This window comes from Pipistrellus kuhlii, unplaced genomic scaffold (assembly GCF_014108245.1).
Source record: "Pipistrellus kuhlii isolate mPipKuh1 unplaced genomic scaffold, mPipKuh1.p scaffold_m20_p_81, whole genome shotgun sequence".
Classification (NCBI taxonomy): Eukaryota; Metazoa; Chordata; class Mammalia; order Chiroptera; family Vespertilionidae; genus Pipistrellus; species Pipistrellus kuhlii.
In genome coordinates this window covers 106,927-122,246 of record NW_023425586.1, presented here as the reverse complement: position 1 = coordinate 122,246, position 15,320 = coordinate 106,927, and the positions used below count along the sequence as shown (strand labels likewise).

Here is a 15,320-nt window from a genome sequence, read left to right as displayed (position 1 = left end):
GAGCCAAACCAGCTAGGGCTAATGATTTTTTGTTTATTTCAGAGAGAGGAAGGAAGAGGGATGGAGAGAGAGAAACATCAGTGATGAGAGAACATCACTGAAGGCCTGATTTATGTTCGTGCTTTGCATAGACTTCCTCATGTAACCTTCACAACATTGAGAGGGGTGCTATTATCATTTCCATTTCATAGCAACGTGGCCAGCGTCATGCAGGCAGCATGATTTAAAGTCACACTCTCAGTCACCACATGACAGGCTTTGGTTCTACCATTGCATGGATGTTATTGAATGGAGTCTGGCATGAGGCAGGTGCCCAGTTAAGCGCCTTGTTCACGAATGAACACGAACACCCCAAGCTCAGGAAGAGAAATGTTAACGTAAAAACACTGAAACCTGTAAAGAGTTTTTGTGAGTTTATTTGAGCCAAACTGTCAACAATTGCCAGGTTAGTGCTCCAGAGAATGGCTGGTTTTCCTCTATTTTTATACACTGCAATCAAAGGAGGGGATATAGTTGGGTTACATGAAATCCATTGGTGACAGAAGAGAGAGGCCGGAGAAAGCAAAGGAGGGGGGGATACCCCTGGGATTGGATAAAAAGTAAAATGATAGACGCATGCTTAGGTGGGTGCAGGATAGTCACAGTCAACAACTAACATGTTAACAGTAACAACGAAGGAACCCAGGGGACCAGAAAAAAGGGAAGTTACAAGTTACCCAGACATTTCAAGGGTGTGTCATCACAGATGCAAAAAGATAGACAGGCTCAGCTAAGGCAAAGGTTGATACCGGCCTAGGAGGTGACTACCCACCATCACTGCGTTTAGTTAAAGTTGAATTTCAGACCATCCTTTGTGGGGACTTCAGGTGTCTCAGTTTGCAAGACCGCATGCAGGCCGCCCCTGAGCTGTCAGGTCAGCATGTGGCCCCTTCCGTCCATAGAAGGAACATCATCCCAGCACTTCCTTCCAGTATTTTCTGACTCTTTACCTGCTCCCCCCTCACCGCACTGTTCTTTCTCTAATCTCCCAGAACAGAGGCTGAAAGTTGAGCAAGAGTGGCAAGTAAGACTTCAAGGAACCCATCCTGCACAGCCCCCGTTCTGTAAGACCTCGCATTTCACAATGCCCGCATAACCAGCTCAGCAGTCAGCCTTCAGGCAGAAGCCTGGAACTGAATTCCTGGGGACAGTCTTTCAGCAACTCATCATCCCGTCCTTCCATTCATTACCACACCCAAACCTCCCTAAGACTAAGGACAGAAATAAAACTTGCAATGCAGGTTATTAAATCATGCTGCAAACATCCACCCAGCCCTGGGTACTAAGGCTGCGAGCTGGAGGATCCTGAGGACAAGGCGTGGGACCCAGCACAGAGCAAGGACTCCAAGTGTCAGGTTCCCTCCCAGCTCCCAATTTCAGAAAACACGGACAAACCCAACCAAAAGGGCTGAGAGCACAGAGAAAGGACTTGTCCACCCTGCAGGCAGGGGAAGGTGGGCAGAGAAGGATGAGGAGTCTTGGGAGGCAGAGAGAGAGGTGTATTGCAGGCAAAGGCAAGTCTGAGCAAGCCCACAGCACTGGGAAACGCCCTGCAAGGTGCTGAAGGGGAGAGTGGAGCAGAGGGAGAGATGCTGAATGGTGAAAGGCTCAGTAGTACATACGGCATCTGACTATTTCAGAGGCAGAGAGGCACCAAATGGAGTGGCCATCGGCCACTTTTATTCTGTAGGTCCATCACCCACCCTTCCGTCCCCTCCTCAGCACCCTGAGCTTCCTTTTGGGGAAACCCGCTGGTTCCTGTCAGTAAGGGATTGCCTCATGCTCCCCAGGAGCACCCCTCTTTAGGAGTGCCCCAGGAAGGCAGGGATGTGGCAGAAATCACTCAGGTGGCGGGTCCTAACCCAGCTGCCCTGGGTTACCCTCAGCTGCTGAGCCTCCCTTGGTTCCACCCTATTTTCCAGGTTCAGCTCTCCTGCATTTTTGTTCAGTTCCTGCACCATCCTTCCCATAAACCAGCGATTTTCAACCTTTTTCATCTCATGGCACATGTGAACTAATTGCTAGAATTCTGTGGCGCACCAGATATATACATTATGTATTTTACTTTTTTGACAATCTGACAAAAAAAAAGGTATAATTTTGATTAATCCACATTGGAGGTTATTGTGTTGGCTGTTGCCATTTTTTAATTTGACAATCTCAGGGGAAAGAGGTCAGTGCCCCTGACTACACAGTCAGGTATTGCATGTTTTAAACATTCTGCGCACAGCGCTGAAAATCGCTGCGGTGACTCCTTTTCTGTTCGGGCAGCCCCGGCAGTGTCTGCTGCTTTGATCACCAAGTCTTCCGGCACAGCACACTGAGGCGGAAGAGGGCCTGACCCAAACTGTCCGAGAAAGAGCAGTGATGGAGGGTGCACCCCACAGCCCAGCGGGGCCAGTCCTTTTGGAAGGGCCGCTCGCTCCTCTCTCCTACCCCCTTTACCCTTCAGCCCTCAGCTTACGAGGTGCCTCCTCCACAAAGGCCTTCTCTGCCCCTGCCTCCCACTAGCTAGGAGCCCATCCAGACACTGACCCAGACCTTCCAGATCCAGAGCTTTGGGGGGTACCCTGATGGCTTCTTAGGCACTTAAACGTTTGAAAACTTCTACCTATACTATATTCTGGCCACGCCGAATCACATATCCCAAACATGCCAAATTATTCCAAATGTTGGTCCAATTCTGTCAAAATGAATATTTTACCCCTCTTGTTTTGAAAATTCTGTTCACTCACCCATCACGACTCAGCTCCATCCAAAGTCCCCGTGAAGATTTTCCTAATTCTCTTCCTTATGCTCCAAAACCTTGGAGCCTGTACCTCTGTCATGGCCTCTGTTGTGCTTTGCTTTGTACCATGAAAGGCAGAACTGCTTCATTCATCTCTATACCCCAAAGAGTCTCTAGCGCTGTGCTGGGAATACAGAAGATACACTCAAGCTGAACTGGGATGAGTTAACTTTTTAAATTAAATTTTAAAATTTTAAAACAACTGCTGACCAAAGGCTCCTAGACACGGGCAGGAATGAGTAGGGGATCCCATGTCAGGATGCCCAAGTTCAATGCCTGACGCCACTTTGTTAGCATAGGAAACCTCAGGCAAATCGTTTTATCTGTCTCTGCCTCATCTGCGAAAGGGGGATACAATCAAGCACCTGCCTCACAGCACATGAGGAAGACAAGTGCATCAGGACTCCTGTGGCTGTGGGGTGGTGAGCACCTGAGCTGAGCAGACATCCCTTAACAAGGCAGTTCCGCAGTGGGTCCTGCAGCCAGAATTTCATCACTGCTCCAAACCAGACCTAACCCCACAGACCAGTTCCACAGGGCCAGACGCGGGAGCCAGATCATTAGACATCCAGACAATATTCATTAGATTCCCAAGGCCTAAGAGGTGTAGAAAGAGCTGTTTCCCCGCCCTTCAGTGGTTTAAGATTCGTTTCTAGAGGTTTCCCAGGCGCCTTACCTGGAGTCCCAGCCTCTGGGACCTTGCTACTCTTTAAAAACTTCCATCGTGTCAGCAAAGTTTAACCCTTGAATCTTGTGGCCCACACGGAGCACTTTGTGACTGCTCCTCTGCATCTCACCCCCGCCTACCAACGGCCTTCCTAAGGAAAGAAGAGATATATCCCAACTGTCTTCTAAAAAAGGCCCTGGGCCTAGAGTCCGCCTGCACTGAAGCTCCTCACTGCTTCTCAGACAGAGCCAGAGAGGCGAGGTCCTCCCTCCTCTCCGTTTCAGCCTCCGGGGTCCTGCAGCGCCTGCAAGTGGACATCCCAGCCCCACCTTACTCACGGCGGACACGGAGGCTCAGAAGTTCGACGGGAGGCAGGGGAAGGGACCACACGGAGCAGACCCTCCCAGGCCCCTCAGCCCACCACACCACCTTGTGTTCACCCGTTAGAAGCGCTTACAGCAGACAGGGCTGTGGCATGGGGTTGAGGAAAAGTATGTGTTTTGGAGTTGGGCAGACCTGGGTAGTTGTGTGACTTAGGCCTGTTTCTTCATCTGTAGCGTACCGTTCACTTGGAGAAAGGATTAAAAGCAAAACGTAGGAGACCATGTAGGTGACAGGCCACACACAGTGTGAGGTTGGGGACCTTACCCTGCAGAGCCCAGCACTAAACAGGCCTGGGGGGAAGGGGGCTATGAACTGTGGGTCTGACCAGACATGGTGCTGGGCACGTGGCGGGTGCTGCCCACACTATGATTTCAAAACCTGATGAAGGGTGGGAAAGAAGAGGTGCCTGCAGAGACAAGTCAGTCAGAAACTAAGGGAAGATGTCTCATTCACCTAGAGAACAGCGATGCACCTAGGATAAAGGACATATGTCTGCACAGGATCCAGATGAAGTGGTCCCACATTCATCATCAAACACACCCATGCAGCAATCCCACTGCCAGCCACTTATCCTGCACTTACACCTGCACGCGCCAAATGAATTTACACCGAGCGGCCAGATTATTGTGACCACCTGACATCAGTAGGCAAAAGAGCCGTACACTGCATCCTATGGGATATGGAAGCTGAAGGCCTGTTCAAACACCTTTGCTGTCTGCATTTACCGAGATAAAACATCTCCAATCCACACAGGAACACAGGATTGGGCAGTCGAGCATTGGAAAAAACTCATGTGGTCTGATGAATCATGTTTCCAGTTGCATCATGCAGATGGCAGAGTGAGAATTTCACGGAAACAGCATGAAAGCATGCACCCTACATGCGTGAGTACAACCTGTCAAGCTGGTGGGGGCAGTTTTGGGGCAAGTTTTCCTGGCAATGATCTGGGCCCTTTAATTCGTGCAGAACAATGTCACCTAAGTATCACTGCTGATCAAGTTCATCCTCTCATACTGATGGCAGATCCCAGTGGAGATGGCTTCTTCCAACAAGACAATGCGCTATGCCTCGGTGCCCGTACTGTGCAGGAGTGGTTTCAAGAACATGAGGAGGGCCGGGACCGGTTTGGCTCAGTGGATAGAGCGTTGGCCTGCGGACTAAAAGGTCCTGGGTTCGATTCCGGTCAAGGGCATGTACCTTGGATGCGGGCACATCCCCAGTAGGGGGTGTGCAAGAGGCGGCTGATCGATGATTCTCTCTCATCGATGTTTCTATTGTAACTCTCTATCCCTCTCTCTTCCTCTCTGTAAAAAAATCAATAAAATATATTTTTTTTAAAAAATAAAAAAAAGAACATGAGGACTTTACCTTGCTTAGGTGGCCCCACCATCACCAGATCTCAATCCAATTGAGCATTTGTGGGATGAAGTTAAAAGCCATCGGGCAGCTGGTTCCACAACCATCAAATCTCACAGACTGGACAGTGCTATCCATCAGGCATGGTGTCAGATTCGTCCCATCACCTTTCAATATCTCGTGGCGTCAATGCCAAGAAGAAGCACCGCAGTACTGAAGGCACAAAAGGTGGCCCATCGAAGAACTGAAGGGGAGTCATAATAATCTGGCCGCTCAGTGTACAAAGCTACTCGCCACTGCATTGCTGTTAGCAGTCAGACTGGAAACACCCTCAAATGTCCACCATAAAGGGACTGATGCAAAACCATGCAGCAGTGAAAAGAACTGGAAAGATCTCTAAGATATAGTCTATGTGAAAAAGGGGGCCAGGTACAGGAGAACAAAGCTTAGAGAATGCTACCTATATGTGTAAAAGAAAGGGCAGGAGCAAAACATGAAAACCCATACTCATCCTTTGCTTGTATTTACATTAAGTTTGGAAGGAGGAAAAATAAAAAGTTAATTCTTGTGGGGAGGTGAGGGCTGTGAGCCCTAAACCGATGGTGGACAGGGCTGGTAGCAACTCTCCCCAGTACCTCTAATGCTTTTCATTTTGCTACATGAATGTATTACCTTTTCAAAAAAATTTAAATATTTTCCAAGGCATAAGTCCCGCCCAGCACGGTAACTGATAGCACTGGAAGGCATTAAAAATGAAGGAGAACAGCTGCCGTGTGAAAGAGCTGAAACCCAGCTCTTGGTTTGAAGAGTTCCCTTTGGGAAACACACACCGATGAACCAACTCCAAGGTGACTTGGCTCATCCGTGTTCAGGGCGAGAGTCCTTATGCCGATGGAAACCTCCAGATGACACTAGTGTCCCACAGAGACATGGATATGCAAGTGCTTGCCTTTCACATGGATCATGTTAGATTATATGGCCATTACACCTCAACTCTTTCAACATTCAGCAACCTGTAAGTGAAACTGTAGCAATTTGTGTGCACATTCGCAAAGGTCAGACAGAATCCAGAAGGATACAGTTTGATATTCAGTGCTATTTGAATCAAGTTGCTTAAGAACCGCTTTATATTTTATTACAAAATTGAGGAGAGAAAAGATCTAGCTGGATGAGAAGTAAAAATGTACATATTTTTTAGCCCTAGCCCTGCTGTCGGCAAACTGCGGCTCTTTGGCCCCTTGAGTGTGGCTCTTCCACAAAACACCACAGCCTGGGGGAGTCTATTTTGAAGAAGTGGCGTTAGAAGAAGTTTAAAAAATTTGGCTCTCCAAAGAAATTTCAATCATTGTACTGTTGATATTTGGCTCTGTTGACTAACGCGTTTGCCGACCACCGCCCTAGCCTGTTTGGCTCAGTGGATAGAGTAGGGGTGTCGAACTCAATCAGAGAAGGGGCCAAAATCTAAAATCCAGCCTAAATCCCGGGCCGAATGGTTTACTGAACAGTCATAAACTGTCATTGTGATGGAAACGCAGCGGAGTGCAGTGATGACAGCGAGGTGCGGGCCACATTGCAAGGCCTGGCGGGATGGATTTGGCCTGCGAGCCTTGTGTTTGACACATGTGGGATAGAGCATCGGCCTGTGGACCGAAGGGTTCTCGGTTGATTCTGGTCAGAGGCACATACCTTGGTTGCAGACTCCTCCCTGTCCCAGGCCCTGGTCAGGGTTTGTGCAGGAGGCAACCTATCGGTGTGTTTCTCTCACACTGATGTTTCTCTCTGACTTTCCCTCTCTCTTCCACTCTCTCTACAAGATCAATGGAAAAATATCCTCAGATGAGGATTAACCCCCCCCCCCCAAAAAAAACACGTATTTTTTAGAGGTGCAGACTTGAACTGAGTCTGAGAACAACAAAAGCCTTTTCACTGAGAGACAGGCAGCACTGAGGAACATTAGGCCAAAGGCCTGGGTGTGAATGTGAAGAATGTTTGTCAAGGGCGAGGCCAGGCTGACCAGGAAGAAGAAACTGGTTTGGTGGTCTGAGCCATCCCAGAAAAGGGACCTGGGTGAGATCAAGAGCTAAAAATGGGTGGAAAATAAATAAGCTGTAACAGCAGCTTTCAACCCAAACAAACATTAGCAACAGTGAGCTATATTCAAGTGTCAAAACAAAGCTGATGTCTTGAAAAAAGCTAAAAAGCAGATCTGTGCTTCACCTCTCTGAGTTTTTCCAGTGATGACTCACTGGAAAAGGGGAAGTCCAGTTTCTAACCCTTCTCACCTCCGCCTCCCAGGGGTGCCCCAGCCACACCCTCCCAACTCTCACCGGGGCTCACTGGGTTGGCCAAGCCAACCTTCCCAGCGATGTGGACACGCAGGCTGGGGACCCACCCAACACCCTGCACTTCAAGCACTTCCTTTTCATTAGACACCTCTTTACAGAGCCCGTGCCAGGTGCTGTCCAGGGACGCTGCCAAAGATGGCAGTGACTGCGGGGAGAAGCCAGCAGAGACCCAAGACAGCGCCACTGAGAGGCTCAGAGCCTGGAAGTTCCCAGAGGCTGGTGCTGGGTGTGCTACCAGCAGGACCGCATGAATGCAGTTACCTGACAGTGAGCCCTCCGAGCCCATCAGGCAGGGACAGTGACTGACAGCTCAGTCACATCAGCGTACCGCGTCCTGGACGTCAGAACAACAAGACGAGATCCTCCAAGCTTCCAGGAGAAAACAGGTCACACATAAAGGATCAGGAATCAAGTGGGATCAGATTTCTGGACTACTAGAAGCTAGAAGACAATTAGGCAAGGCCTTCAAAATTCTGATATAAAATTATGTTTAATCTTAAAATTCTAAACTCAGCCAAACTATCAGATTGGAGTGAGGGTAGAATAAAGTTATTTTTAGACAGGCGAGGCCCCCCAAAATTTATTTCCAGTGTACTCTTGTTCAGGAAGCTACTGGAGGTTGCGTTCCATCAGAAAACCAGGGAGTGAAAAAACGAACTAGGGAACGGGCTTCAGCGTTGCCCCCAAGGGGATGATTAAGGGGGGTCAGGGTAAGTGCAGGATGCAGACCTGACAGCCATCATCAGATGGGGGAAAGAGGGAAGGCTCCAAGAAAGACATCAACAGGGGGAGATAAAAGAATTGCCTACCATACTGAGAGTTTCTGTCCTAAGATTCAGAGTTGAATTAGTTATGGGAACAGGGGAAATAATCAAGTGAATAAATGAGGCAATTATAAAGCCCTATGAAAATACCAACAGCAATAATAATTGTAGAGGATCTACCCAAGAGAAACGAAAACACGTCTACACAAAAACATGTACACAAATATCCATAACAGCTTCATTTATAATGGCCAAAAGGTGGAGACAACCTAACTGTGTATCAACTGATGAATGATAAATAAAACGTGGCATACCCATACAAGGGAACACTAGCAACACAAATAGACCTGAACAACATTTTGCCACATATTGTTGATTCCACTTGTATGAATTGTCCAGAATAGGCAAATCCAGTAAAATCTCAACAGACTAATTCAGGCAAGGAGGTATCCGTTTAAGCCAAAATTCTGTTACATAATAAAGTAGGTTTTTCCAAATTAGTATGTTAAAAAATTGACAAAGTAGTTTACCTGTTTTTACTTTAGTAGATTCATTTATGTAATTAAAATTAAGTATGTATGAAAAGCTTAGCTTCACAGAAAAGTTTTCTATATGCGTAACTGTAATTTTAAATTTATACTGAGATCTAGTAAATGCCTGCATTCACCAATCACTGCAAGTAAACCAATGCACATGGCTGGGGCATGACTTAGTGACATCACGCATTAAAACTGCTGCAGAAAGTCACGTCACACGACCACGGGACAAATTACCCAGCATAATGTGTGTGATCCCGTACTAATCATTTGCTGACATTGTTAAGAAGCGGTGACTCTTGGACTTAAATATGTAGACCATAGTTGCCAATCCTATGTAATAAAAGCCTAATATGCAAATTGTCTCCTCAACCAGGAGCTCAACCACTCACTTTGTCGTGCACTGACCACCAGGGAGCTGTATGGACCATGGTAGAGCAGTGGGCAGCAGTGGAGGCGCTGCCCGCCTGATGGGCCCCAGTGAGAGCGAGTGGGACTACAGCGAGATGGTGGAGCAGGTGAGCACCCGCCTTGGCCTGGCACTGCCCTCTCACCTACTCCACCATCTCGCTGTAGCCACCCCTGCATCTGCATGGCCTCTTCTGGGTGCTGCAGCTGCCAGGACAGCAGGGGCCAGTCGAGCTCCCTGTAGGTTTGCGTATGAGCCGATCTGCGAGGCTGCCCGGGAGAGAGTGCGCTGCCCGACTGGCTTCTGTGCGGTGCTGCCAAGTGGTCCAGAGGCCCACGCTGCACCCCAGCCCGCAGCATCTGCCCCACTCACTGTGCATCTCCGCATGGGAGCATCTCCACATGGGAACTCGGCGCTGTGACTCAGGTGGAGGGAGGTGAGGAGGCCCGGGGGCCCAGGTGCTGCCCAGGGCCCAGAGGTCAGCTGGGACCTGCCCTTCCACACCAGACACTCGCACTTCAATCGCTGGCCAGGCCTAGGGACTTCCCCCCATGCACGAATTTTGTGCACCGGGCCCCTAGTATGTAGCATTTAATTATGTTGGGGGAAAATTGTTTTTCTAACATATGACCTATTTGCTAAAATTTGTGAATTAATAACAAACAATATTCTGTTATTGGCTCAGTGGATAGAGCGTCGGTCTGCGGACTGAAAGGTCCCAGGTTCGATTCCGGTCAAGGGCATGTACCTTGGTTGCGGGCACATCCCCAGTAGGGGATATGCAGGAGGCAGCTAGTCGATGTTTCTCTCTCATTGACATTTCTAGCTCTCTATCCCTCTTCCTTCCTCTCTGTGAAAAATCAATAAAATATGTTAAAAAAATATTCTGTTAATGTAATTATAAATAAATCTTGGTTAAAAGCATCCATTTTAAAATTAACAGGGTGTTAATTAAAAAAATTTTTTTTAATTGATTTTAGAGAGAGGTAGGGAGAGGGAGAGAGGTATAGAAACATCAACAATGAGAGAAAATCATTGATTGGCTGCCTTCTGTACCACACTGGGGATCAAGCCCACAACCTGGGCATGTACCCTGACTAGGAATCTAACCGTGTAACCTCCTGTTTCATGGGTCGACACTCAACCATGGGCCACTCCAGCCAAGTGACTGGGTGTCAATTTTCACATATGACATATGGACGAAAATCTTGTGCTTTAAATCTGAAGTCCGTTAACTCAAAGTCCACATAATCAAGTGTTTAATGTAAGTAGATTAGGTCGCTGAAGTTTCTTTAACCTTCTCTGAAGAGAACAGCTGCCTCTACTTGTTTATCAACTGCTCACTCCTGATGCCTTTCTGGTTTATATAGCCTTACACTCACTTACCCGACTGCTGTCAGCGATCAACCTCCTAATTGCCAGATCTCGTACCCCTTTCATGGCCTGTCATCCTTGCTGTCCTCTGCAGCACTGTCTCCATCAACCATTAACCAGTCTTCAAAAAGCTCACCTCCCATCAGTTATGACACTTCCCTCCCACTTAACATCTCCTCCCACTTCCATCCTCAACTCACTAGCCACTACTCCTCCCTCTCCATCCTCAGGTTTGACCTTCTCCTGAGTACCTGCCTCTGATGACCCCCCCAAGTACCTTAACTTCAGCCCCTTTAAGACAAATTTTCATCTCCCCGAACCAGCTCTTCCTACTGGCTTCTGAACTCTCACAATGCCCGGACCAAAGCCTTGTTGGGGACCTTAGAATTCCACCTCTGCTGTCTTCAGGGCCACGCCTTCTGAGGGCAAGTCCTGTCACATCTAGCAACTTGCAAAATAGCCACGTCCTATCCATGTGCCATCAGCATCTCAGGATCACCTCACACCTAAAAGGCTGCAGCTCCCTCCTAATTGGCTTCCCTGACTCCAATCTTCCTTGCCCATCACCACGGTTGAATTTCCTTAAAATCCATGATTAGCGTGTCATCACCCCACTTGCAAACCCTCCCTACGTTCCACAAACCATCTATGTCTGGTATGAGGACTCCCACAATTTGGCTCCAACTCACCTTTCAGAACATACCCTCTACTGTTTTCTTACACATGCCATTGGTGCCAATAAATTACTTGTAATTGTTTATCCTTCTCCTTCCACATTTTTGTCCTGCTGCTTCCGCCACCCATCGGTTTGGGTCAAGCAGAATAAAACCTGTACAGTTGTGCCTTTCCTTATCCCAGGGGAAGATGATCCCGCCTTCGTCCTTCCAGAAGACCTGGCTTATCAGGAAGCCTGAGGCTGGGTCTCAATACCCACACCTACAAAAGGCAGTGCTCTAGATACCTTATCATAAGAGGCCCGGTGGCCGGTGAGGCCCGGTGGCCGGTGACCACAGAACAGTCAACAGTGGAACAAGCACCTGGAGATCAACCAACACACATGCTCTGGGCCAATGTTTAAAAATCTGGGTATTACACATAAACACCCAGACCCGGGCATCTCTCCTGAGACTCCTCGCTTGCCTACTCAGTTCAAATTTGGTTACCAATTACTCTGTAACACGGACCCACTTTATTTTCAGAGCCATGACACAGCAGCGTCCTTTATTTTATTTGTTCAGCTTGTTTCCTCCCTCAAGAACTAAAGTTTCCGGAAAGAGAAGAGACCTTGAATGTCTTGTTCAAAGTTATTCAGCTGTTCTCAGCACTTGATCCATCACAGGAGTACTTAGAAGCCACTCAAGGGGTGTGCTTAGTGAGTGAGTGGACATGGCCTCCTTGGGCCCATTCGCTGTGAACTGTAGCAGGGCCAGCAATGGCAAAGGGTTCTGCTCACACGCCTGCCTTCTCAGAGGCAGGTATGAGCTCTCGAGGTTGCAAGTATTCCCTCCCCCCCCACACACATACAACAGAATCTACACCCAGCCTCTTCCTCCTCACCTGGCGGCTCCCGATTTGACCCAACCTCAAGGACTGTGTCTGTTACAACTTAGAATCCTGCCCAGTCCAAGGGCCTGGATTCATTCAGGCAATCCACAGATATTTAGTTCTAGGTGCAAGAAATACAGCGTGAACAAAACAAAGGCCCTTGCCCTTGCCGTGCTGAGGTTCTGGAGGTGGAACTGGGTAAGTTCAGGGATGTTTGTACCTGCTGGCCTTCAGCCTGCCCAACACCTCTGGCCCTCCAAGGCCCTGGTGAAGGGCACTTCCTTGGTGTGGTTTTCCTGGTAAGCCAGTCTTCCTCCAGCTCCCCAGTGCTAGCTTTCACTTACTGCTCTGTGCAACTGTGAGCTGATCTACACTCAGCACAGCAGTTTTATTGTTATTCATCTCAGGTTCCATGAGACCATAAAATTGCCTTTCCTGTCTTCCATGTTCCCTAAGAGCTCAGAAGCCATAGCAGGCATCTTAATACTTGTTGACCAATTAAAGACAGGGAGCCACTTTTTCCCAAATCTGGTATGGAGACCTACAAAACCACTGACCCGCTGTGGTAGTTTCCAGAATGTATGATTTACTCAGAAATCTACAGAGATAGAGTCAATACTTAACCACTAGGTAATTTAGCACATTATAAATTAAGACAAAGAGGGATCGATTATGGAATGGAATGCAAAATGGACATAAATTTCTATGTGAGCCTCCTGGTAGGCAGCTTCAGGCACACTTTTTACTGGCTGTGTGGCCTTGGGTAAATTAATGAACTGCCTTGGGCCTAAGTTTCAGGATCTATGAGAGGGGGTGAGAGTAGTATAATGGTAGTCTGGACCTGTTAAGAATTGAGAGCATTAATGTTTATGGTTTTTAACAGAATACCTGGCATGGAAGTGCTCAACACATGTTAGCTGCCTTTGCCAAGTTCCAAATACTGCCCTCCCCCATTTGTTAGTCCATCTCTGTTATAGGAGCACTTGGTGGAAAAGACTGTGGCTAGACTTGGTAATTCAATTAAAGGTCTTACCATGCTGCCCAGATGACCAAAAAGGGAAAGCAAGGACAGGCCAAGAATAGAACGTTATAGAAGCAAAATGGGAAACTGATCCTTTCCAATTTAGCTGCTGCCAATGATCTCTTCCCCTTGAAGATCATCTGCTACCTCGGTTTCTTCATCTGTACAATGGGGATGGAAGCATCATTCCTGCCTGCAAGGCTGTACTGAGATCCTGGGCGTGAAAGCACTTTGCACCTGAGTTACTGTTAAAGAGCACGGGTTCTGGAGCATTTCAGGCTTGATCTCAGCCAAGTTAACATCTCCTGAACTCAGTTTTCTGTAGAATAAAAGGAATAAGAATATCTATCTTGTAGGACTGTAGTGAGGAATAAGCTAAATTGGAAATGGTATTTGGGGCCTAGATCATCAGAAGAGTCCAACTATTGAGAGTCATAATTACTAACCTATTCATTGGACTTCTCACCCTCAAGGGTCAAGGTGGAAGCCCAATGCAGAGACAGCAACACCGGCCCGGGAACTGGGCTCTGTAAACAGCTGGGTGACCTTGGGCAGGTCGCTGATTCTTCCCAAACTTTGGGTTCCCGCGGTAACAAATGAGGGCACCGCAAGAGAGGACCCCCAGGCTCCCACCAGCTCTTCCGCTCCACCGCTAAGGCCGCCGGACCACCGGCCGCCCGCTCCCCTGCCCGCCCCGAGGGCCCGCGACTCAGAATCCCTGCTGCTCCGCTCCCTTCGCGGCGCGGCGGCAGGAGAGCCCGCGTCTTCCTTCCGCAGAGATGCTTCCATACCCGCCGCCGCCGCTGGCTCCATCAGCAACTCGCATGGGCAGCCGCTCGCTGCCCACGGTTTCCCGCGATCCGGAGACCCCTCGTGGGCCAAGCTCGGAAGACCGGGGCTGGGGGCGCCGAGCCGAGGCCCGGCCCCGGGAATCCGCAGGCGCCCCCGCGGCGGGGCGGGGAGTGACAGGTGCACGCGGCGGGCGCGGGGGACCCGGGGGGAGGGGGCGTGTGGGCGCGCGGGGGAGGCGGCGGCCGCGCTCCCCTCAGGCCGCCGCCGCCGCGCTCCCGGCCTCACGACCCTCGCTCCGCTCAAGGCCGCGCGACGCCCGGGCCCGGGCCCGGGTTCAAACCCGCGGCGCCTGGGAAGCCTGAGACGCCTCGGGGCGGCCGCGTGTGCCGGCCCTTCCCGCGCGAACCGGGGCTCCGGGCGGGGGACGCAAGCGCACCCGCACGCGCCGCCGTAACCCCTTCCTCCCCGCGCGCCCCGCAGCCCGGGCCCCCCGCCCCTCACTCACCGTGGATGTCCCCCAGGGTCAGCTCGTCGCCCAGCTCCGTGAGCGTCTCCATGATCTCCAGACCGCCCAGCTCGCCGCTCTCGTCCATCGTCAGGCTCGGCGCGGAGGCCTCCCTGCCGGCCTGTTCAGGGACTCGCGAGGGTGGTGCCGCCGCCGCCACCACCCATGACACCCCACAGCCTCCGCCCGGTACCGCCTCACCGGCCGGAGCCACCCTCCGCCATGTCTGCGCCGCGCAGGAGGGGCGGGGCGGGATTCCCCCGCCCCCGCCGCGGCCCCGCCCCCGGGCCGCACGCACTCCTATTTATTGTCAATGGGGCCAGGCGCGGCGCAGCCAATCAGCGCGGCGAGCGGCGCGTGGGGTGATGGCGCGTCAGCGATCAGCAGCTCCGATTTGCATAGAGAGGCCACGCCCCCCGCGGTCTGGTAGGACCGGCGAAGGGAAGTCTCCCGGTCCTCGGCCCAACCGCCTTCCCCTAGATTAAAGGAGCCGCTCTCTTTTCCGCTGGGTCTGCTCCGCCAGCTATTCCATCCATCCGCCAGTAATTGAAGGGTTAACACGCTCCCCCCGGGCCCGCGGGTCGGACCCCCACTCCCAGCCAGCTGTAAGTACATTACGTCATCTTCCCAGCTGCCCCTGCCTCCCACCTCGCCCTGCCCGCCTGGGGGAGAGCCGGTGGAATCGAACCTGGGTCCCTGAGGAGTATGGAGACCATTCAAATCGCGTTTCTCCCACTCCCTTACAAAGGCGGAAACGGAGGCTCGACGTGGACCGTAAATTATCCAAAACCTCTG

The 15,320-nt window shown here is 50.4% G+C and overlaps 1 protein-coding gene across 9 annotated transcripts in view; it reads right to left on the bottom strand.

Annotated features, from left to right (window-relative positions):
- SREBF2 (sterol regulatory element binding transcription factor 2) overlaps positions 1–14,759 on the bottom strand; it is a 62,782-nt gene extending 48,023 nt beyond the window's left edge. For all 9 annotated transcript variants that reach the window (XR_006740753.1, XR_006740752.1, XR_006740751.1 and 6 more), the window contains exon 1: positions 14,526–14,759. Coding sequence is in view for 6 of the 9 variants with exons in the window: in XM_045577047.1 (XP_045433003.1) it covers positions 14,526–14,613 (88 nt within the window). In the remaining 3 variants the exon portion in view is untranslated. The remainder of the gene's footprint in view (positions 1–14,525) is intronic.
- Between the last annotated feature and the right edge of the window lie 561 nt (positions 14,760–15,320).